This window comes from Tinamus guttatus, unplaced genomic scaffold (assembly GCF_059628265.1).
Source record: "Tinamus guttatus ecotype Peru unplaced genomic scaffold, ASM5962826v1 Tinamus_guttatus_pri_ptg000308l, whole genome shotgun sequence".
NCBI lineage: Eukaryota > Metazoa > Chordata > Aves > Tinamiformes > Tinamidae > Tinamus > Tinamus guttatus.
The window spans coordinates 5,780,941-5,805,201 of NW_028288842.1; the positions used below are offsets into that span (position 1 = coordinate 5,780,941).

Sequence of the window (24,261 nt, forward strand, 5' to 3'; positions counted from 1 at the left end):
AATATCAAATTGAAGAAAAAAAATAAGAAAGCCCTTTTACGTGACTAGTTGGGCAAAAGTGAAGGAGAACTTGGAGTAGAAACTGGAGTATCTGACGAAGAAGAAATCAACTCAAGCAAAGGAGTATGGCAATGGTGAAGCAAATTCTCAGATCCAGAAATCTCTTGCTGGTTTTTCTCATTCCACTTTTGCTGCTTCCTTTGCCACTCATATATCCCAGCAGTGTAAGTACTTTTTCATTTTGCTTTTAACAAAGTCTCAGAGTGCAGTAGATAGTCATGCTGAGTAAGTCTGGAGTGGGTAAAAAGAAAGGTGAGGACCTAAGTAAACACTGTTCTTAGAAGTATCAGGGACTCAGATCTGAAGAACTATGAAATAAAAGTCATAGAATATTCATAACTGTCATCTTGAGTCATGGCACAAGCAAAGTTGAAGAACCATGAGTGAAGCAAAGCAAGGCTCTATTTTAAGGCATAGATTTATTATTTTTATTTTTTGCAAGAGTATGCTTGTGTGATGGGAAACAGAACAAACATGACAAAATTTCAGCAGAGGTATTGAAAAGTATTTTTTTTTAAGTATTTTTTATTTTTAAGTGTGTGTGGAGGGATTTTCAATTTCGGATGGGTATAAAGGACAGCAATTCAGAAGCGCACAGCAGGGAGCTAGGTCTTAGTAAGAGGCACATAGGACCGTTCACAGACTCCACTAGGTTAGATCAAGTGTAGACACCTTAACCACAACATTGCAGCTCTGGCAGTGGCTAGTATATGATGGCTCAGAGACATAGCCGATTACACAAAGGGAGAGACCAGGGAATAGGAATGAATTTGTTTGTATTTCTGACACTGTTTAGGAGTTGCTGCATATCCTTAACCGTTCCTTATGCCTGTGTCTGGAGTTGCAAAGCATAAGATAATACTGTTTTTCTATCTCTTAGAGATGGCGATGTTTTACTTGTCAGTATTTGCAAGGTATTAAAAATCCTTCAGCTGTGGATTCCATAGAGCTAGCAATAAACCTGGCCAAATGGTGCAGTGATTTCCATTTCTTTCTGTAACCTGCTAAAGGTTAATTCTTCTTTCCAGTACCAGAAGATTTATGAATAGTACTGCTCTATCAAACAGAAGTGTAAGGGAATAGAAAATGTGCACGATTTTTCAAAAACAAAACTGTACAGTTTTGTTTGGAAAGAGAAGCAAGATTCATGGAAAGGAAATGTGCCAACATTAGGGAATTGTATGTTGCACTTTAGGGTGAATTTGCCTGCTCTAAACCTCAGTGTGTATCTCTTGGCTATGCTGTTACTGTGGTTTTCCATTTCTTTTTCATGGAGAGGGCTCAACTGACTGTAACACCAGAGCCTGAGGCTCCTCTGCAATCTTGCCTGACTTCCATTCTTCCAGCTGTTGCAGATAGTCACACTTGTCTCCAGAGAACGGCAAGTCTCACCTCTTTATGGAAGCCTTTTTAAAAAGTCTTTCATCTCCCCATCTCACTGGAAGGATGACATAAGAATAGATTCTCTCTGATATGCCCATATGGCATTGTAACTATTTCATGATCTATATCCTCTGTGATCCTTACTAAAATACATTATTCATGTTGGCTCAGTACTGGATTCAGAGGCGCAGGAAACAATAAGGAATCCCTTCAATAACCATGGGAACTATAATATCATCATATGTATTTTGAAACAGAAGCTCAGTGACAGTTTTGCTGCAAGAACTGCTGTTGTACATAAGAGGTTCTTGTGTATTATAACTCTGCAGTTCATGTTGCTCTTCTGCAAAGAGATATAAAAAGCTATCAGATGGTATTTTATATCCAGTTTTCATAAGTGTGAATGATCACAAATGGTCAAAAATAACTATGAAATTGATCCAGAAGTATTAGTAATGCCATTAAGAACATATCCAAACCTTAAAAACTCACTTGACAGGATACTATTCAAGTGTTCTAGTGTAGTATTTACTTTGTTATAACCCATTGACTATGATTACTTCATAAATCTGAAGACTAAATTCCTCAACTGCCAAATCACTGAAATTTTCATTTATCAGACAATTGTATTAGTTTCCTGTCTTTTCGGGATGAGGATGATCAGGTGGTTAATATGTGTATTTCTGCAGGAAACCAGCTTACGGCTTCTTTGATGATACCAGCACAACTCTGGAAATGGCAAAGGACCATGACATGTGTAGTGACAAGAAACATTAAATGGAGGATCAGGACTCAGTACTGCTTGTAGACAGGCCTTATATGAATAATGCCCATGGCTGCCTTTCTACTAGTTTATGAAAAGTAATGGTTGGGTTGAAAAATAAATCAAAGAGCTTTTGCCGGCTTTCCTCATCCCTTTCTGATCCACAGCTTGTACAGAAAGTTTGGGACACACATAATTACCTTGTGTACCCTGGCACACACAGAAAAAAAAAAAAGTGCTTCCCAAATTCTGTGTCTTTTTTTTGTTCTAATTCTGCTCTTATTTCTTCATTGTTAGCAGTGATGTAGGAGCATTTCTACCCTGTTTTCATCTTTATCCTTCCTCTTTTTTCATAAAGATTGCCTAGATAGGAACAGGTTGTCTAGAGACATTGTGGAGTCTCCTTCTCTGGAGATATTCCATACCCACTTGGATGCAATCCTGTGCAATGTGCTCTAGGTGAACTGCTTGTGCATGCACAACATATGCAAAACTGCATGCAAGATATGCAAAATGCATCTATAATCTGACAAATATTCAACCCAGAATTTATTCTTCTTTTGAACCACCCTGAGATCTTCAGATGCTTTAGTGACAGAAGTAATATAGGAATATTTTAGCCATGGCTTACTTTCAGCTTCTCTTTTCTTTTCCTCTGAATGACTAAATGAAGATAGGTTGTAGGTCTTCCAATCATCTTATCCTAGCTCACTCCACTGTGTTTTCCTATAACCTGCTTTGAGCCCTTAGGTTGGGTTAACAGACATTTTCAACTGTACAAGAAAGGAGAAGGGTAAAAATAATTCGTATTATGCAATTAATGCTTCAATCCAATACTTAGCAGATCTGGTAACTATTAATTAAATATACATATAAATACATTATGGAGTTTGAAACTGTAGAGAAATATCATTTCATAAAATGCTTGCTCTGTAATACATTAATATGAAAAAGAATCTCCAAAACTCTGATTTCATCCATGCAAACCTACTGATTTTTCCTTGGTAGCAATGAAGCTCCAACTCTAATATACTCTTTTACTGCATTTTATTAAAGGACTTGATTACAGAGCACTAGTGAAGCATGTAGCTGTGAGTTTAAAACATAAACAGCTCTTTCATAAATAGTAAGGAAGAGAAACAAATATGTACATATTTCTGCATGGTCTGAAATTTCAAATATGCTTTTCTAATCATGAAGGAGCAATTCAGACCTTAGTTTGTCTCCTGTCTAGTAGCGCTTCAGACACTCCTTACAGTCTCTAAAGTCATTGGAGATTATTTGATTTAATAAAGTTATTTTTCCTGATATTCTGATTTTACTTATTTTTGTGAGGATAGTTACTGGAATCAGAAGTGTTTAGGGTTACATATTTCTGAAACATGGGTCAGACCAGAGCCTGGCAGCTAATCTGAACCCAGGCTTCTGAATGAGTCTGGCTATAGTTTTCAAGCAAGTAGAGGAAATGACTCTGAAATCTGTCCTATCCTTTTCTCAGACTGTGTTTGCATTGTTATTACTATGAGCTCTAATAAGAAACAGAAATGGCATAACATGGCCTTTCATCACATAATATACCATTTATTAACATGGGTTTAAGTAAAAGCTACTAGTTCATTCCAAGAAATTTAGACCACTGTAGAGTCTTAGACTTTGCCACCTTCTTTGCAAAGCTGATTGCAACAAATGGATAGTCACACAGGCTCACTGGTTTGCATAAGGACTTGTTGAAATTGCTCATGCCATCTTGAAAGCTGCTTGATTTGGGAGTCATCCAATCAAACAAAAATCAATTATATTTGACCACAGTTCAAATAGTCATCTACGAAGAGTGAATTCTCTAAACACTAGCCATTATGAGTTAAGAATCGATAGATTTGCTGTGTTCACATGAAACATCCACTGAACGATGAAGAATAGATAGATTTTTAGCTGATATAAATCAGTATTTAATTCCATAAACCTGCCAATTTACCCCAATGGATAGAGGAAATCTTAGAATTCTAAGCATAACAAACTGAGCCTAAAGAGAGTTCTACTGGATGCCACAAAGAAAGACACATCTATCTATCTATCTGAAAAAAAATGAGTCTTTTGTGGACTAGCTGGATTTTTGTTTGTTTGTTTGCTTCTGTAACATATGAAGCTGATACCATTTTTCTCCTTCACAAACAATGAATGCTCAGCATGATGCTGTCAAGACTTTCCATCCCAGAACCTTCGACAGAAGCAAATTTATTTGATTAACTTGGTGTTTTTTAGCCTGTGCCCTTTGGGTCTCCGAGCTTCTTCAAATGTATTTAGAAACTAATTAAGAAAATAAAGCCCATGAACGAACATTTTAGATTTGTATACTGTCTAAAAAGAACAGCCTTTCAGAGTATTTCTTGAAGCAGCCACTGTATAACTTTAGACATGCTATGGTGAATGACAATGTTGCAGCTGATCCTGAAAACTCCATGTTCCTGCGCTTGTCCAGAATTGAACAGAACTCTGGGTAGCAGTAACAGATCCACAAGCTCAATTCGAGCACTCACAGTTGAATGTCTGGTAAATCCTAGATTATGGAAACCAACCAAATTGGACAATGAACGCAAAATCAGTATTTTCCTTACAAATTTTCCAATGTTTTTACCTAGCTCATGTGCAAAACCTTTCATTAATGTCGTCTTCTGTAATTGGCCTTCAGGTTGGCAGTCTGCATTTCAGGTCTGGATAAAAGCACCCCATCAGGTCCTCATCTGGTCCTACTGAAGCACTTTTGGTCCTTAGCAGGATCAGTTTTCTTTACATATTTACAAAATCTTCTACAACAGGTTATGGTAATAATTTATAACCACAATGATTTCTCCCTACAGGAAGCCTCATGTGCCTATGTGCTGATCGTGACAGCTGTGTACTGGGTATCTGAAGCAGTGCCTCTTGGTGCAGCGGCCTTAGTTCCTGCTTTCCTATACCCACTTTTTGGAGTCATGAAGTCCAGTGAGGTCAGACAAGAGTAAACTTTTTTATCATTTTCTTTTTTAATTTCAGTCAATTATTCGAATAGAACAAATCTTAGTGGACTATCAGGACTAGGGAATCTGAGAGAAATGTACTTCTTACAGTGTGTAACTTGGGCAAACATTTCTTCTACCAAAGAAAGATAGACATAGGAATGGCCAAGAGGGGTGTCCATCCTGTCAGCTAGTACATCACCAACGTTTCTCAATACCTATTTTATGAAAAGATTCTGCTTTCCTACTCCTCCAAAACCATGTATACAGCAATTATAGTTTCCTTCCAACTATATTATTACAGATGAAATATAAAGCAAAAGGTTATGTATCTTGAAGTCAATATTAGCATTTACTACATAACACTAGCTATATAATTTCATTATCTCGGTGAAAGTCTAATCCTTTTTTTGCACCTTAACCTTAGCACTGCCTTACAGCTATGAGTTCTAAGGTGAAAGGAATATTTGCACAGATAAGTTCTAGATTTGATTACTTGAGTTTTTTGAATGTCTTTTTCACTCATAGTAAGTGAAGAAACATTTTTGATTCTGTCCAGAGATTTTTTTTTTCCTGTCTTTTTCCCTTCTTTTTTGGGAGGGGGTTGTCAGAGTTTTTTTGTAGGGACTGGAAATGCAGATGGGAACACAGAATGATATATAACAACCATAAAGTTGTTTTAACACAGTCTAGCTCAGGGCATATCCATAAATGAACAGAGTCAAGCATGAACCAAGAATTTTATGGCCTATTTCATTCCTTCCAAAAGTATAACAGCTATGTAATATAACTAGGTTCATTTCCAGAACAACACAGTTAAATATTTTCAGAATTTTTTTCCCTTAACATAAAGGTAAAGTACTTATTCATTACAAAACACTACAGTATACTGAAGATGCAAAATTTAGGGGCAGTCTGAGAGAAATTTAATGTAGAGTTATATTAAATGACAGTGGAACTGCAACAGAGAATGTACTATTTGATTTAGGAACAACAGAAAAAACTTATATTTTAAAACAAGCAAGTTTGTTGATGCTGCAATATTTCCAGTTTGCTGCTCTGGAGTGCCATAGAAACCCATGGTTCTTGCCTTGCAGTTTAAACCTAACATAACTCACAGAGGCTTAAGCACATGAGTCTGTATGCTCCCTGTGTGTGTGTACGTGAATGTTTATAAGAGCATTAGTATTCACTTGTTTCTCCAAATTGACTGTGAAGGGGATAAAGAGAAACAACAGATTCTTTGTGCTGCTGGCTCAAAAGATTCCTTTCATTCAGTTCAAGACCTTTTTTATGACAACATAGCAGGAAAATAAAGAAAGTTAATGAAACAGAAACTAGTGGAAGAAAGCCAGAAAACTGATATTTAAAAGTTCTGGCACACAAACATGACAGACAAGTCTATTTAGGTCACCATGGGGATTTCTTAAATAAATACAAATAAATGTACTTACTGCAGTACTGTTAAGCATTCACAAAACACCATTAATGTAATTCTTGCACTTCTGTGGAGATGTTGAAGAATGACTTAGGACAGTGGAAGATATGTTGCTCCTACTGAACTTAATTGTATTTATTTGCTGGAGCTTACGTTTGGTTAGAATAATAGTTTTAATTTGAAGAACCAATGTTTTTGGAAAAATATGCCAGAAGCAGCTGTGAAGGAATTCATTAGAACCAAATAGAAAACTCGGCTAGTGTCTGAATTTTCATTTATTGCTTTTAATTTTCCCATTTAGTTTGCTTGCACATGAAAGTGTACTCGTGCATGCATGTGTGTATGTCTGTGTGTGTGTGTTTTCATTTGTTTCTTTTGTTACTTTTGTAGTATCTTAGTACCTTCACAGAACATCTGCTGATGTCACTGCAAGTCTCATGTTCAAGAACGCTGCCTTGGAGGACCATGCATGGTCTCTGTTTTTCTTCCCCATGTCAGTTGTTGATCTTTTCTCATCCCTTTTAAATTAAAGTTTGCCCTCTTTGCCTATTACAATGCAAATGGATTTTCACTGTGAAAACAACTGGCACTTGGATTGGGTGTGCCAAAGCCTTTTTTTTTTTTTTTAAACTGTAAATTCTAGAATAGCCACAATTTGTCCAACTGTTGAGCAAGACATAAAACACGTAAGTAATATAATCAATTACATTTCCAGAATGAAAAAGCATGTGATTAGATGACCTCAGTGCAATTTCTTTGTGACTCTTAGAGTTTGGACCTAGTTAGACATGATTAACTCCATGTAAGAACATCCCACTCAAAGAAATAGGAGGTCTCAGTCTTTTCAAAGCTGAGAAACACACTAACAAGTGGATAAAAAGCATTGTTATTTTTAAGTATCAAATTAAATAGATTAAAAAGAGCATTTTGACTGATAAATTCTTCAGTTTCCCCAGCTCCCTGATATTCTTTCCGTATCATTCTTTCCAGAAAGAAAAAAACCCACATCTACTCATACAGCAAAATTGTGTTCATTACCTTCTCTACAGGGTAAATACTGCTGTTCTAATTGATTGTTTCCTACTTGCCCTGAATGCAGGTGGCTGCTGAATATTTCAAGAACACAACTTTGCTTCTCATGGGTGTGATTTGTCTGGCAGCTTCTGTAGAAAAATGGAATCTCCACAAGAGAATTGCCCTACGCATGGTCATGATGTCTGGAGCAAAGCCAGGCATGTGAGTGTCTTTGAATTCAGTGTAATTTGCTATTGTCAGCAGCAGCTTAAAACAGAAAATAATACCTCAAATTTCCCCCCCAATAAGGAAAAGTTGGCTTTGTTTTGGGCAACTGTTTCAACCCAACTGGCTATCAAAGTTTGAAAGCTTGCACATTTTCTCTTTCTTCCACCTCTAACTCATCAGTTCCCATTGCTTTCCATTTTCTGCTGATTCTCCTATTAGTCTTTGCTGTCTTGTTGCCTGTTATTTAACAAAATGAAAATATTCTTAAAATAACTCTGAATGTCCTGAAAATCACCAGTTCTCACCTCACACAACAACTTCCAAATGGGAACAATGGTTTTCCAATGATCCATTATCTTGTGCTTGTTCTCAGTACAGGCAGCATTTTATCTGTACACAGAAAAATATTTTGGCATCCATAGAGAAATAAAGATCCAATATAAATATTAACTGGCTAAAGGAAATGTTGGACAAGGAGGCCCCATAAAATTTATGAAAGTGCCTCAAGAAGGTTTAATTGCATTGTATTCTAGGTTGCTTCTTTGCTTTATGTGCTGTACCATGGTGATATCCATGTGGCTTTCCAACACATCTACCACAGCCATGGTGATGCCAATTGTGGAGGCAGTGCTCCAGGAGCTAGTGAATGCTGAAGAGGAGCATGAGGTCATCAGTACTGCAGGCAGCACCATTATTGAAGAAAACAAAACAATAGGTATTTCCCAATACTGCCCATTCCTTTCTATCTTCCTTCATTAACCAATTACTAGAATTGTTGGGAGATATTATTTAAGTTCTACTGAGGTCAGAGCAATCTGATTGTGCTGTAAAAGATGTTGGCTTGTGCTGTTTCTTTTTGCATGGTGATTTCTTTCACAGTTTCAAGATGTGATGAGAGGGATGGAGTTAGGGGGACTACTTAGATTGAATTGGGATGCGTACTGGAGTTCATATGTCATAATCTCTTGTGTTATAGAATTTCTATGGGATCTGAAGGCAAGGATGTGATCTCCTCCTTCTCCTTCTCTTTCTCCTTCCTCTTCTCCTTCCGATATATATGTGTCAGATCATATAAGCATGATAGTTTATGATGATTGATAGTGATGATTGATTATGACAGATCACATACATAGGCATGGTAGTCAGAAGAACGTAAATAGTCAATACAGCACAGTAAAATGCTGAATGAGGTTATCTGAGAAAGTGCTTCCCAAATTTCGTTTGCAGTAACTCCTCCATGTTCAATGGTGTGTCTCTAGATTGAGGCCCAGGAACTCAGTTCAGTTCTCACCTCAAAAGCTGCTTCTCTTCTCTCAATGCAGGTCTCAGCGAAAAGCATGGTCAAGCTTCACTGGAGCTTATCTTCATCAATGAGGAGTAAGAATGAGTCCTGTACATCACGACTGGAGATTTGAGCCCTACACAGGTTGCAATGAGATGGACACAGGACTAGAGCCAGGAAGGGCAAACAGAAGCATGCAAATTAATATTTTAGATGTGATTGACAACAAAGGCTTGTATGAGAAATGGGATTAATGTAATGGTTTGGATCTCACTCAAGCTTACCGGTATTAATTTATTTTTAACACTATGGTCATTTTAGAGGGAAGGGAAATGTTTCTCAGGTTTTGAGTGACACTTTTTTTTTTTAAAGTGTCTGTGTCTGTGCTGTGTGAAAGAGTGCTGTCAGCAGATTTTCATTTGTGTCTCCTGAATAAACAATGATGAAAAGGATCCAAACACAGTGTGGAGTGCCCATAGGTCGTGTCTCAGGGAAGACACTTACAGAGGATCCCATAGGAAAGCCTCAAGTGGCAAGAGCTTTCAAGAGAGCTGTGAAAGCAAGTTAGCTTGGAAGCCCTGAGTAGTTTTCTTATTATCTGGAGACTAATGCATTATCCTGTAGTCCTTCTGCTGTTTTCTGTCTTTATCCCAGACATATTTTCTGTGCATTATAGAACCAAACTCTTAGTCAGGCATTTTGCCATTAATCTCTTTAAGCCCTACTGAAAAGTATGTAAGGGATATTTCATAATAGGTCTATTATTAAGATGGTATTGCTTGAAAGAAAAAAAAAAGCTAATTCCATTTTCTGGAATTAAATATGATTTCAACATCATAGTAAAAGTTCAATGAATTGTTTGCTTGGTCCACAAACCTCACAGGATAGATTTTAGTGAAAGCTTTAATGCAACATGGGAAGGCACTCAGAAAACACTAAAGAGGCTGTTGTAGGAAGAATGAGAGTAGAACAAGAGACAGATGGTGTTGCATTTTCCAGGTGTTCAGTATACTGTGAATGGAGCCCATTCTTAGAATGGAGCATACTATCAGCAATGTGGAGGAGGTAGAATCCCCATAGCTACCCAGTTAGAGCTAAAACTATGTAATATAATCACTCTTTTTATGTATCTAGTCAAAATACAACATAAGAGGCACTAAAAAAACGGTAGTCGTTGCCGTTTCAACAGATACTAGTTCTTTCACAGATGTTGCATTTCCCACTCAGGCTGTGTGTGCCTTTTGAGGGAGAAAAAAGGAGGGAGGTTTTATTAAAGTATGTTTTCCTTTCTTTGCTTTTAGTGCTTCTACCACTGACTTCAGTTCCTTGATGCACACTAAGGTATTGTCATAGGTAATATCTGTATCTTCCAAGCTACACTATCTTGTAAAGCAAGAGCCATCAAAACACCACAATCGGCAATGCATATTGTGGTTCCTTTATTTCCAACTGGAAGAAGTAACTGCTGGCAGAGAGTATATATTACAGATTGTCCTACTTTGTGTTTATCCTATCAGTCTGGTTTCATAGATCAAGATGGGGGACAATGGTCTGTAAAGTTTGTTTTATATTTTAACAGAATGTCTGAGATCCAGCCAGCAGACCAGCAAATTGCACACAGGCTCTGTGTTTCTTGCAAGTTCGGATATTATATTTTACTGTCAAATATTACCAGCTTCTGCAACTGTGGCTCATCAGTCAGACACATCTAAAAAAATCATGGCTTCTAGCAAAGGGTCTGTGGGATTTTAGTATATGGTGGAGTATCAATATTTACCATAACCTAAATTTTAATATAATTTTAAAATATAAAGGCCTATACCTTTAAATCTCTTTTTTAAATTTTTTTTTCTCAAAATAAAGTTTGCAACTAAAATTATAGTGGATCTCTAGAAAAGCCACTATCCGTGAGATTTATAAAAGCTAGTCAGTTGCAATTTAAGTGTCCCTTGGGACAGAATAAAGACTAAACTAAAGACATTTTCTTCCCCATAGAATATGAATGGTGTGCACATGATAACCAACCCTATTGCAACGGTAAAGTCCAAAAACGGGCAGCATCTACCTCAGGTAAGGAGATGTTAACCAGGACAGGTGAGGGAAAGGACAGAGATGAACATCACCTGCTTATCATAGCTTCATACTTTTTTCCTTGAAACTTGCTGTACAAAGAATCATTGTCCATCACCTTAGAATGGCCAAGGCTTGGTCCTATGCCAGTTCTTGTCCACATTTAGACTCCACCATCATGAGTATTTTCAGTATCTCAGTAAGATATCTCCCAATGGCTAGCATAATATTCATTTACATTCAACTATGTGTTCATAAGTTTAGCCTTCTATTTGACTGTTCTACCCACTTGCTTCTGCAAAGCTTCTCCAGCAAATAGGTCAATGCAAAACTAACAATCATCTCTGGTGCTCAACACCCTACTGAGAACTAAACCAGGCTTACACCCTTCAGTTTTTCAAGATGGATTTGGTAGTCTTAGTATCCAGCTCCTTCTTGTCTTGTTCAATATCCATTAAAATCTTCCAGTACATCAGTTCATCATAATATTTCCTCTTCTATTTTTGAGTATATCCAAGGAGAGATTGTGGTCTGGACTGCAATTACAGGATATCTTAGTGTTATAAGCTGATGATCAGAAAAGCCTAGGCTAAAATCGACACACAAATTTGCATTGATAGTTAAAAAGAATCTAACTTTATAAATCCAAAAAAGACTAATGCTCTGCTCCTGGTATCTAATTTCCTCTTATACCTAACCCATTTCCCATACACACCCAGTGATTATTTTGCAGATTATAAGCTCGCTTCACTTTTAATGTCTGCAGATTTCAGCAGGAATACTATAATGAGGATGACGAACCTACCGCACAAACCCAAATCTAAATTAAGAAATTGAAAAAAAAAAAAAAGCCTGACTAACTTGCTGTCTGATCCTAAATTAGAGCCTTGGGTTGCATGTGATATTGGCCTGAAATATTGTATCTTTATTTCCAATATAACAGGTTGATTAACCAACATGGACCCTTCCCAGTCACTGCTAGAGAAGCTTCTTTAGGAGCAACATTTTCTGGCAGCTTTTTCTCCCATCTTGCCATCTCCCAGACTGTTACCACAAATTCTCCCCAATCCAAACACTCCTTTCCTAACTAAAGACTCTTAGAGTATATAAAGTTCACCAAGCATTTGTTTGGTGGCTGCTCATAAGCCTCAAGGATTATAGATTCCTACTCTGCATCTCACAAAGGCCATCGTATCCAGCTGAGATTCCAGTGGAGCAAGGCCAAACTGTGAACAGAAGTCTGCTTACAATTTGTCCTACATTCCTGCCACACACCAAACAATTTCAGGCCCCTGTGCAGGTTTCTAGTTCTGATCCCAGATAATCCCCATGAAGAAAAAGAAAAACTTTCTCCCTCTTACGCAAATCTCTTGTTTCTCTGGAAACAGAAGTGTCTTGCCATTAGAGTGGGCTGGGCTGTCGTTATAATCTACTGTTTTTTGGTGAATGTATCTATTTACAGGCTCAGATATTGGTTCTGCCCCCTAAGCCCACAGAACTGGACTTGAGCACTAAATACCAGTATCAATCCAGACATGACCACATGGTCTGTAAATGCCTCTCACTGAGTATCTCCTATGCTGCAACCATTGGAGGACTGACAACCATCATAGGAACATCCACTAGCCTCATATTCTTAGAGCACTTCAACAAGTAAGTGACACTGCAAATGTGTGAGGATGGCAATTGCATCATTACATCTTCCGAGGCTTTCTAAGTGGGTTATTATCCTAGGAAACTCATTTAAGATAGCCTATCTTAAGGGAAATTTTCTTCTTTCTCTTATCTACAGTTATAAATAAAGGCCAATGTCCTAATGATAGAAACTGGGAGATTTGGTTAATGGATAACTGTTCCTCAAGATGCGGTAACATTTTAGTTTCTTCAGCAACTACTTGAGATATTGCTAATTAATTGCCACAGAGATAGCAAGCACTCCAGAAAGTTAAACACTAACTAAAATCACGCAAAGATAACAAAGAAGACAAAAGTAAATGTATGTTAAGGAAGAAATGTCACAAAAATCTATCTCAGGAAGCTCTAGGCATTCTTAGAAAGTCTAGAAAGTTCTGATGGTGAACTTAGGACACAATTAGTGGTATTTGCACTGCTTTGACAGGTAGTGTAAAAATAAATAAATTTAGAAACATGACCTTACACCTTTGCCTCAGAAAAGATGGGAAGCAACTATGTGAACAGCTAAATATTTTATCATATATGCCCAACACTCCCGAAGACAGGAGTTCTGTCCTCTTCAGGACAGCAAAGAGGTGGGAATCTTGGTATATCTCCTCATGCGCTAAGCTCAGATCTCATTCTCATCTTTTGTTGCTGCCACTGCTGCCATGATATCCTCCATTTTTCTCTCCCTGAAATGGTGGTAGCAAAGGAAATTAAATATGGAACCCATCCTTAGCAAAACGGATTGGGTTTCACAGCATTTCCAAAGAAAGCCTTGCTTATTATTATGAGACTGATGAAATGCACATCAGATATCTTTGTCAGACCCCAGCAGACTATTGTCATTTGTGCAGTACATGATAAGATACACAGAAATTCTGGGCAAAATAATTCTTATCTCTACTGACAATAAAAAGAGTTTTCATGATAAGCTCAGATGGGTCAGGATTTCATTTCTGGTAACTAAGGACTTTTTAAGCTGTTTATACAACCCAGGCCATCTGCTCTAAAAGGTGTGAGGTACTAAATTGCTCATCTCTTTTTCACACATGGTCAGATGATTGACATTCTTTGGAAAGGGGATTCAGTACGTGTGTCACGTGCAGTCACAAATGCATCCTGATACAACCTTTCTACTGTACCATGACAGATTTATATATGTATATAAGTAAGTGTGTGTGTGCATGTGTGTGTGTGTTCATACATGTTAGAGATATCTGTTTTTTTACCCTTTCAGTTTCTTATGCAACTTTTTTCCTTTACAGTCACTATCCAAATGCTAAAGTGGTGAATTTTGGCACCTGGTTTTTATTCAGTTTCCCCATCTCACTCATCATGTTGGTACTTACTTGGTTTTGGATGCACTGGCTCTTCTTGGGATGCAAGTGAGTTCAGGTTACTAGAAATGTATGGATTACAAAAGCAGAACAAATGTTCTTTTGATCTCAAATTACAAAAAAGAAATCAATATAGCACCATTACAGAAGACCGTCTTGATCCTTGATCAGAGCTGTATAGGCAACAGAATATGGTATTGCATCTTGTGAGTGGAGTACCTAGATATTGCTGATGGAAATCCTTACTATATATTTCACCGATTTTTGACTCATATAACAGTGGTCCTCTGCGGATCAAAAATCTTTTAAAAAGGCTTTTTGAAAAAATGCAGCTGAGAAGATCAATAGTAAAAATAAGTGCAAGAGAAGAAATTACATCTCAGATTTCTCCCTAACTCTGTGACGTTAATAATAATAATAAACAGTTAAAATAAAGGTAAATATACTTCATATATATTTTCCATTAAAGTGGAAAGGACTCACGGCCAGAGACAAATACCCAAATATCCAATCACTTGGATATCCTCAAGTGATGAAATAAGATAAAGGCTCTGTCTTCTAATCCATTTATACCGTGTCTTCTCTTTGTAAAGACACTCAGCAAAATTGACTAAATGTGTGCATCTGGAGTGGATTAGTTAATGTGCATTAAACTATGGTGCAGACACACTCTGAATTAAAGTAATCTTAATGCAATTTAGTTTGCTCTAAAAACGTAAGCTTATCATCTGACATCACTAATTTATACCACATAGGACAATATATAAGATGATAATGATTTCTGCTTGTTGCTGACCTTGACTAGATTTGAAGAGGTAATTTAGAGGTCAATATGTGTGTCATTCTCTCATTCAGTCCCCTAAGCCTTGTAGTTCCGAATCAGGCTTTGGCTTTTTTTTTTTTTTTTTCCTAATCTTAAGAGAAAACAGGTTCTAACATGATCCTCATTTTTAAAAAATTATAATCGTTGAAATTCCTCATTGCATCCAAGACCTCATGCTGATTAACGTTTTTCCAAAGATTACCAGAGACTGAAGCATTGTTGACTTATTGAGAAGTGCTGCTTGATTCCAAGGCTCTTTAATCTCTGAGTCTGGTTCAATGCAGTTCATTAAAGAACATATTTTGTGAGGAGCTTGACTACAATGGTCTGCCTTCAAATATTCTTAAGCATGGCAACCCATATAAAATGTTGAAACAGCAACTTAATTCCTATATATAATGTTTATTGAATTCCAGTAATGTGATTGGTGCATGTCCTTTCCCTAGAAAGTACAGTCTCATCACCCTACGGTTACTTGGCCCACTGGAACGACATGTCAGACTTGCTTTTTGCCTCGAAAACCCTGTGTCAGACTCTAGATTAGATCAAGGGAAAATGACCATAGGCCTACCAAATAATTTATTCCAGAAAAGCAAAGTGAAGGCTAGAGTCACCACCTTAAAACTGCCCCAATCACATCTTCTGCCAATAGCATTTAATTACTAAAATTTTCATTTTGCTGCTTAGATTTTTTTTTTTACATTTTCTTTTAATTTGAGTATCTTCTCTAATCTTACTGTGCTATCTATTTCAGTTTTAAAGAGACATGTTCTGTGAGCAAGAAGAAGAAGACCAAACGGGAAGAAATGTCAGAGAGAAGAATTCAGGAGGAATATGAGAAACTGGGAAATATTAGGTAAAATATCTTTCTTCTGCAGGAATTTTTCTCTCCGAGTTTCATTTTGTCCTCTGCATTGCTTTTCATTTATGCAGATTATATTTAACCTGTCAGCACTGTGTCAAATCATCACATACTTATTTTGATGGACAGAAATTCACTATTAGCAAAGACTAATCTCCCATCCTAAGAATTCCTTTCTTCGCAAAGAGTGATTATCCTTATTGGTGGTAGCATGCAATCTTTGTTGAAAAGTTCTTTTTGCAAGAATTACATTTTACAAAAGGAAGATACTTCAAAACATCAGCCCTGTTCAAAAGATTTTGGTGCCGTTTAGCTGAATTTTTTAAGTCATTGAATTTTAGCATGATCAAATCTGAATTATCATCTCTAAGTATGAAACAATAAAGCCAAATTTCATTTAAATCTATCATATATTAAAACCTTCTAGCCACCTTTAATCTTGTATATTCCACTAATTCAAAATATTTGTGCTGATTTAATTGTCACCTGCTGTTATGCTTTCTACAGGCTTCGAAAAATGCACTAGAATATGCTTGCAATGCAACAGTAACAAGAGCTTTACCTTGTTACAATATTTCATCTGATAGTGATGCTATCCCTATCTGATGATAGTTTACATATCTCATGATAGTTTACACAAAAAGAATATATAAATATTTTTCTTTAGAAATCTGCCATGATTCAGTGAAATGTAAATACAGATAATGATATATTTAGCTTTATTCTTTATTGGGTGTAGTTGCTTATCAGCTGGGACCTAAACAGAGAATTACTTAGTTCAAAGTAATCTTCAAAGTAATCATCTCTTCTATTTTACTTAAGACATTTTTCCCCTTTTATTGGAAACCAGTTTCCAATTCCTTACTTCTGTAATTTGCTCTTGGTTTTTCAAACTGATATTGAGTTTGATTCCTAACTTTGTTATTGTTGTTTTCATTTTGTTTCTAGCTATCCTGAGATGGTGACTGGGTTTTTCTTCATTCTGATGACCTTGCTTTGGTTCACTCGTGAACCTGGCTTTGTACCAGGATGGTCCTCTTTTTTTGAGAAGTAAGTGAAGTTCCCTAAGCAAAAGAATATGGTCTTGGTTGTGCTGACTTTCTGCAATAACTTTTGGCTGCCAAATGTCATTAGCTACTTTTTAACCAGGGGGTTAAGCCCCAAAATTTCATTCAAAATTAAGGGGTTTTGTTCTTAAAACCACTTCTGTTCACACAGCAGTAAACTGCTATTCTTTCTTATCAAGATAGGGTGAATTAATTATAAAAGGTAAATAAATAAAATTCTAAGATAATAAAAGGACCATATTCTGAAGCTGAAAACATTTTAATGCATTCATAGAGAAGCTGTCACTAGAATACTTTTGGAATAGATTATATTATAATTCAAATTAAAACCTTGTTTTTTTTTAGCTTTATTTTGAAGGAACAATTTTTGATAGAAAATGTATTTTTTTGTAAAGGTAAGTTTTATCAGAAACATTTCCATTTCAATTAAATATAAGACAGAAGAGTGACATAAAATTATATCTTTTTTGTTTCAAATAATGTTCAGGCAACTTGTATTGAAAGTAATTGTAATGAACAATGGCTATCAAAGGCCAAATGAAGTGAAATTTTCTTTCAGTTTCTACTGTATAAAATTATTTTAACTTTTTGTTCTAATTCAGATAGAGAAATAATTTCTACTATTGGGATTTTCTGATGTTCTTTAGAGTTCAGCACACCTCATACACCTCAAAATACTGCATTTTGAATATAACTATTTAAAGTTAATATTCAGAATCAGTTTACAATTCAGGATTATTGAGCTTTTACCCAGAATGTGTTTGCTGTTACTTGCTTCTAATAAATATAATATTTTCTATATCTCTCAGATAATAGTTTCATAAACCAAAATAGATCTCATTTTTTTTGGTTGGTTTGTTGGTTGTTTTTCTTTTCACTGTAATGTTAATAATTGCTGAATGGAGACAGCTTTATAATGGGGGAAAAAAAGGTGTCCTTGATATGGAAGGATAGCTTTCTTAAGGATTGTTACTAGGACTTCAGATGTGCAAATACATCTTTGCCTATTAGGATTTGCTTGGAGCCATATCCCTTGTTGGGGAATGTCTCTGTTAGCACATTTTTATGACAACCTAATGTTTCTTTCCTAGAAAAGGCTACCGGACGGATGCCACCGTCTCTGTATTTCTCGGTTTTTTCCTTTTCCTGATTCCAGCAAAGAAGCCACAATTTGGAAAAAGGGAAAAAGGTGAGAGGGATGTGGCCATAACAAGATATGACACATTTTTTCACCACCTTTAGGGATATTTTTCTTCTCTCTGTTAAGTGGCCCAAGAAGAGACTTTTCCGTCTTGTGGAAGGTCAGGTTTCCCTTTTTATCCTCCAATGCCATCCCTTCCTACAACAAATCCCATTTCCTCCAATACCATCCTTTCCTACATCAAATCCCCTTTTGGTGCCCTAAATCATGTATTCTCATCTAGAAGACAAAAAACAGAGCTTGCATTTATCTCTTCCATGACCACCATCTCTTCTGGGTCTGTACTGAGTTACCAAAACCTAGGACAGAGGTTTGTTAAAGGCTGAAATGCAGTTCCATATTGAAAACTGTAACAGACAGATTTTGAAAACTGCCTGAAGATAAACTTTAGTAAATATTTTGTTCATTACCTGTATAGAAGAACTCATTGGTAATCTCATCAAGTAGATGTCAAAGAGGGTAGACATGAATAGACTAAAAAGTTCAAATTTTTGCCAATATAGCTCTCATTGTCTTGTTGGTAATAATAATTACTGTCATTTCACATTCACATTTTCATAGTGCTCCGAGGTATCAATCAGTTTCCTGTGTTAGGCTTTCAGCAGCTATGTATGAAAATACAGCTTCCTTCCATTAGTCTTATTTAGAGATTACAACTGTATATGGTGGTGATGGGTTTACAGTTGGACTCGATGATCTTGAAGGTCTTTTCCAACCATAATGATTCTGTGATTCTACAATTCTATGTTTATTTCTTATACAGAGACGCATGTAGCAGTTAAGGGAAAAAAAATCTAAAATCTACTTCAAAAAAATCTAAGGTATCTAAAAATAATACTCTCATAAAACCTGGCCACATAAATTAGCCTTTTTTATGGGTTACTGAAGAGAGAAAATACCTTTATTTGGGAAAATAATTCCACTGTAGTTCCATCTTTCTAGTCTATAGATAGTTGGAACAAAAATATACGTAAAGGAAGAATTTCTGTCAAATACCTATACTATAAAACGTAAGGCTTTGTTCAAATCATCGGAGCTGCCAATGGAAAGTTAGAGCTTTTGGAATCAGAATGTTGTAGTTCCTCAGGCTCAGAGAAATAGGCTACTATCCTCTCTCTCATCTATGTCACAGATATTTCTCGAGATAAATTCCATGTTTTTTTTTGCATTATTATTATTGCTGTGAAGTATGCAGAGATCTCTGTAAAAATGACAGTGTAATATATGTTACACACTTGTTTTATTTTGGTATAGGAGAAGGTGAAAGGTCAGCAGACATTAATACATTTGATCCAATCATTACCTGGAAGGACTTCCAGAAGACCATGCCCTGGGAGATTGTAGTGTTGGTTGGAGGTGGATATGCCTTAGCAGCTGGATGCAAGGTATAGAATCAGATTTTATGCCACACTATTTAAAAAAAAAAAAAGAAAAAAAAAAAGAAAAAAAAAGGTGATGATGAAAAGAAGAAACCTGGACTTTTCAGTACTCTAGATCACATGCTGAAGTAAAAGAAAGGATCAGGCTTTGTGCCTATTCAATTCTGATTTTCTGCCTATAGATTGTGTCTGTAGGCAGGATCCTTGTGCTGTTTATCACCAAACTTGTGTCTTTTATATTATGGACAACATTATATTAGGCACTGGACTTAAATCTAGTTTCCTCAAAAAAAAAAGAAAAAAAAAGGGAATGTATTTAATAAAAGGTAATGTATTTAATAATGCTTCCATTTCTGTCCTTTCTCCAGACTTCTGGCCTCTCCACATGGATTGGACGTCAGATGTTGTCCTTGAGCAGCCTTCCGTCCTGGGCTGTAACACTGCTAGCCTGCATTTTGGTGTCCCTGGTGACAGAATTTGTTAGTAATCCAGCCACTATAACTATCTTTCTGCCTATTTTATGCAGCATGGTGAGTAAAAACAATGATGCCATTTCTAGTCTGTTGTTGCCTGACAGGTTCCCAGGAATGCTTCAGGGGGCTAAGTATGGGCTGAGAGCACGGAGCCCAGCATCAGTCCCCAAGCTACTGCTCTGTTGTCTGGGGTTTAGGAGAATTAATCAACTCTGCCAGCCAAAATGCCTGAAAGCATATGTTAGCACCAAGAAATGCATTCAGCACCTTTCAAGAGAAGTAAAAATAAAGCTCCTGCCCTAAGGGGAGTATAATCTAAATATTAGGGAAGTTAAAGATGAGGAAAGCAGCAAGATAAATATCTTGCTGCTGTATTGGTGAAACCAATACAAAGCTTGAGGGTTGGAACACTCTTCAAAATGTTATTTTAAATATGTTCTTCATTAGTTAGTGGACACCTACTAACTACTTGTAAGAAAAGGCCATAGAAGCGAAATTTATATCAGGCTGAAATTTGTTTGAAATAGACAGCCTGGTAGGCATGCTGACATCCAACACAGAAAGCAAAGAGATGCTTGTAAGGGACAGAAAGTATCAAGAGACCTTATGACAAAGGCAGAGGAAAGAGATACAAGTTACACTATAAACTGGGATAGCAGTTACAGAAACCTGTCTTAATTTCTTGTATGTAGTGAGAAGCTTTTTTTTACCAAGAATAAATCATGTTTCCTTATTAAAATAGTTGTATTGAGTTGTCCCGAAGTATGCTACATTGAACAGCTCTGGGGTAATATGAAAATATGGACAGATGAAAATAAGTAATTGCAATAGAATGGCTTATGGACTCAAATTCATCCCTGCTCAGCTTAGAAAGACTCTCCTAAACGGAAATTTAAAGCAGTAATCTACTTTCAATGGTCTTATCTGCGATCTTAAGGCAGTCTCTCTTTTTTGACTGTAAAAGAAGCCTACAGATGTTTCCCTCTCTGAAACAAAGTTAGCATTCCCTTTCATTACAGCATAGACTAAGTCCATAGCAATGAAAATGAAAATGCAAAGTTTAACCACCGCTGAAGTGGAAGAATAATTCTTTGGACTATTCTAAAGAATATTCTAACAATATTTTCTCCTTGTAATATGAGTTTGGACCACAAACACCTAATTTTCCTAACCATAGTTCCGAAGGACTGTAGACAACTATTTCAGTATCTTCAACACCTGAAGGAGTTCCTCATGTCAGGCTGTTGTGATCCCTCTTGGATGAAGACTGAAAGACCACTGAGTGATAAGAGAAACAGAAGAAACAACACAATGACATGGAGAACAAATGGGAGAAAGAGCAAGGAAGGTGTAACAATAGTAACTTACACCTTCCTCAAGTGTGAAATGGCTCAACAGAAGTCTGTGGAGAGTTACCCTCTTCAAAACTTACCACTACCCAATAGTAAAATACAAGAAAAAGACTGAATCTGCCCTTAGGTTTAGAAGCTAGGAAATGGAGATTTGCAGAATCTTATCATCATCACATAAAGCAGAGAGGGTCCTTTCATCCTAATTACAGGCAGTGGCCTTTAATGGTTAAGTGAAACTTTTCTTCCCTGTCTCTATTTCCAGTCAGAAACCCTGCAAATCAACCCTTTATATACCCTGATTCCTGTCACCATGTGTATATCCTTTGCGGTGATGCTGCCAGTGGGTAATCCTCCAAATGCCATTGTCTTCAGTTATGGACACTGCCAGGTTAAAGATATGGTGAGTCTTGAAATTAGGTATATCCTCCCATGCTTTTTTTTTTTTTAATCAATATATTGTTCTACAGACCGGAGTGCTGGGAGAAGGAGGAAGCTGGGAGATTACAAGAAATGAGATCTGTCACAGAGTTCCGTACTTACCCTCCTTTGTGTGGTATAAATCCCCATTCTGACTGTGCGAGTGAGATGTCCAAGTGTGAAACTGAGAAGGCTCCTGATGAGCTGCATATATGTCTGATTATCACTCTTGAAGTCTCCCACAATATACATTCTGATACATAATACTCTTTGGGATTTTTATGGCTCTAGAAATCAATATACATTATCACTGCACATAGGAATAGATATACTAACATATTTTATGTAAAGCATATTTTACGAAAGCCAAAATGGGCTCATTCATGCCCTTTCTTCACCATGCATCCTTCTGCCTTCTTCTTTCCACATTGACTATTTCTGGTCAAGTCATCATTCGTCGTGCTCTGTTACATTTCCTTTTTTCTTGCAGGTGAAAGCTGGCCTGGGTGTAAATCTCATCGGTCTAGCTGTTGTCATGGTGGCAATCAACACATGGGGAATTAGACTTTTCCAGCTCAATACATTTCCAGAATGGGCAGCAGTCAGTAACATCACTAGCCAAACATAATTTGTAATGAAAAAGAAAACAAATAAACAAACCTACCAAAAACATGCAGACCAAAGTGAGTTGGGACAAAATATTTAGTCTAAATTGTACATCTGGAAGAAAAGAGAAAACTTGTATATATAAGAAACCTGGAGTCAAGGTGAAACCATGAAGAAAATCCACAAGGGGATCATCTGCATAACCTTTCAGGTCTGAAAATAGACACGAGTTTAAAACAGAGATTAGCTTTGACATATTGTTGCCCTCTTCTGCCATAGTTCTGAACAAAATCTCTCCTCCAGATTCTCAGTCTATAGTTTTTTAGGTTTTGTTGTTGTTGTTTTCAAGCGCTGGAACAACTGCATAAACTTAGAAAATGGGGGACATAAGATTCCAGTGACAGAAGACAAGGATACACACACCAGTGTGCTCAGTAAAAGGATATTCATTCCCACCATTGACTCCTGCAGTAAATGAAGGGTTACTTATTGCCAACCTCCCAGTTTTCTAAGCCTATTTAGAAAAGCAAATTCTTCTTAATCTGAAGTGAGTCATCATCAAATTTCCAAGCTAATCCACGTGGCCTGGCAAAAGAAATAGTTACCACGCCGGCTACAACAGTTGAAAATGACAGTAGACACCACCAAACGGATCAGAAGGACAACTCTTCTGAGAAGCTGTTTTCCACAACACTAGTAGAAAGCTTCCCATATATCAGTATTTGCATTCACCGCTTTGGAAAGAACAGAAAGTTCTGTTTAGTACCTTCTTTCCCTGTTATTGCACTGATATAGGAGTTTTTCTTTTTCAGCAGATGAAACTGTGACCAACAAAACCCTACATGGCCTATGGGCTTATGGTTCTCCTCTCCCTTTGACTACTGACTAGATACAGATTTCTCATTCCTCTGACAGAGAACGTATGATCCCTTGCAAGGCAGTATTCATTGCTGCTCCATGAGAAAGAAGGGAGAGGGCCGAAATGGAGTGGCACTGGCATTTCTCCTCACAGTGCAAACTCAGCTTAACGCTGCACCCACCTGCTCTCCAGCAGCTGAGAGAACGGGAACTAGAAATACAGCAGGCCATGAAATAAGGCGTATAAATAAAACACAAAAGGCCAATCTCTTTATCATCTTAATCATTTGCAAAGTGAGCATCCTGCTTTTCTGACTGGATTCCTGTGTTGCACAGATAGTCTTGTTTTATATTATCTATTAGTTTTAATTTTTTTAATGTATTTGAGTTGTATATTAGGATAATCAGACCCATGTTATCATACTCTTGAAATATACACTTTAATGAATTCTTACGCCTTTTATAATCAACAATCTCTAAATGTTAGTGTGAATATGTGTTAGCAAAATAAATTATTCGCTACCGCATATTCTTGTGTTCTGTGTGAGTATAAACCCGATACTTTTCATCTAATAACCGCCAAGCCCTTGGTGAGGCAGTGCTAAGACAGCAGGAGGCATTGGTTTTCTGCTTTCAAAAGACAGGGATCCCACAGACTTGCTTTGTAAATAAACAGATACAGGAAGAGTCCATAGGTTGGTACAGGAGGAGCACAACAGGGGAAAATCACACAAACATTTCTTTACCCTTGTACCAAAACCTGGAGGGAGCATCTTTCGGCAAAGCAATTTCTTTTTCAAATATGCACTCTTTTTTTTCCTGAAAAAAGTGTTTCTGTATATCAGTGCCTCAATGTATCAACATACCCCACTATTTCACAAAACAAGAGCCCAGCCCACCTTTTCAACCCCCTCAGGTCCTAGATTCCTGTGTTTCTTCATGCTAAGCCTATTCCTTTCCCGCTCTCCAATA

At 36.9% G+C, this 24,261-nt stretch overlaps 1 protein-coding gene across 2 annotated transcripts; it reads left to right on the forward strand.

The window, feature by feature from the left end:
* Positions 1 to 125: 125 nt before the first annotated feature.
* Positions 126 to 22,477, forward strand: SLC13A4 (solute carrier family 13 member 4). Of its 2 annotated transcripts, none has more exons than XM_010217175.2 (16): positions 126 to 224; positions 5,065 to 5,193; positions 7,740 to 7,876; positions 8,416 to 8,597; positions 9,205 to 9,259; positions 10,466 to 10,505; positions 11,160 to 11,234; positions 12,697 to 12,887; positions 14,180 to 14,299; positions 15,829 to 15,930; positions 16,885 to 16,986; positions 18,095 to 18,192; positions 19,459 to 19,589; positions 19,952 to 20,113; positions 21,671 to 21,808; positions 22,316 to 22,477. In XM_010217175.2, the coding sequence occupies exons 1-16, from the start codon at positions 126 to 128 to the stop codon at positions 22,451 to 22,453; spliced, it is 1,899 nt and encodes a 632-aa protein (XP_010215477.2). In that variant the 3' UTR covers positions 22,454 to 22,477. The 2 variants fall into 2 exon arrangements, with proteins under 2 accessions (XP_010215477.2, XP_088384561.1); XM_088528435.1 differs by having other exon boundaries at positions 19,465 to 19,589.
* The last annotated feature ends 1,784 nt before the right edge of the window (positions 22,478 to 24,261 follow it).

What these genes read in the sequence shown, in the direction of transcription:
- SLC13A4 (XM_010217175.2), top strand. Translation starts at nt 126, where the DNA reads ATGGCAATGGTGAAGCAAATTCTCAGATCCAGAAATCTCTTGCTGGTT. An exon ending in TGAAGAAAACAAAACAATAG is followed by an intron (nt 8,598 to 9,204) that starts GTATTTCCCAAT and finishes CTCTCAATGCAG; the next exon opens with GTCTCAGCGAAAAGCATGGT. An exon ending in ATTTGGAAAAAGGGAAAAAG is followed by an intron (nt 18,193 to 19,458) that starts GTGAGAGGGATG and finishes ATTTTGGTATAG; the next exon opens with GAGAAGGTGAAAGGTCAGCA.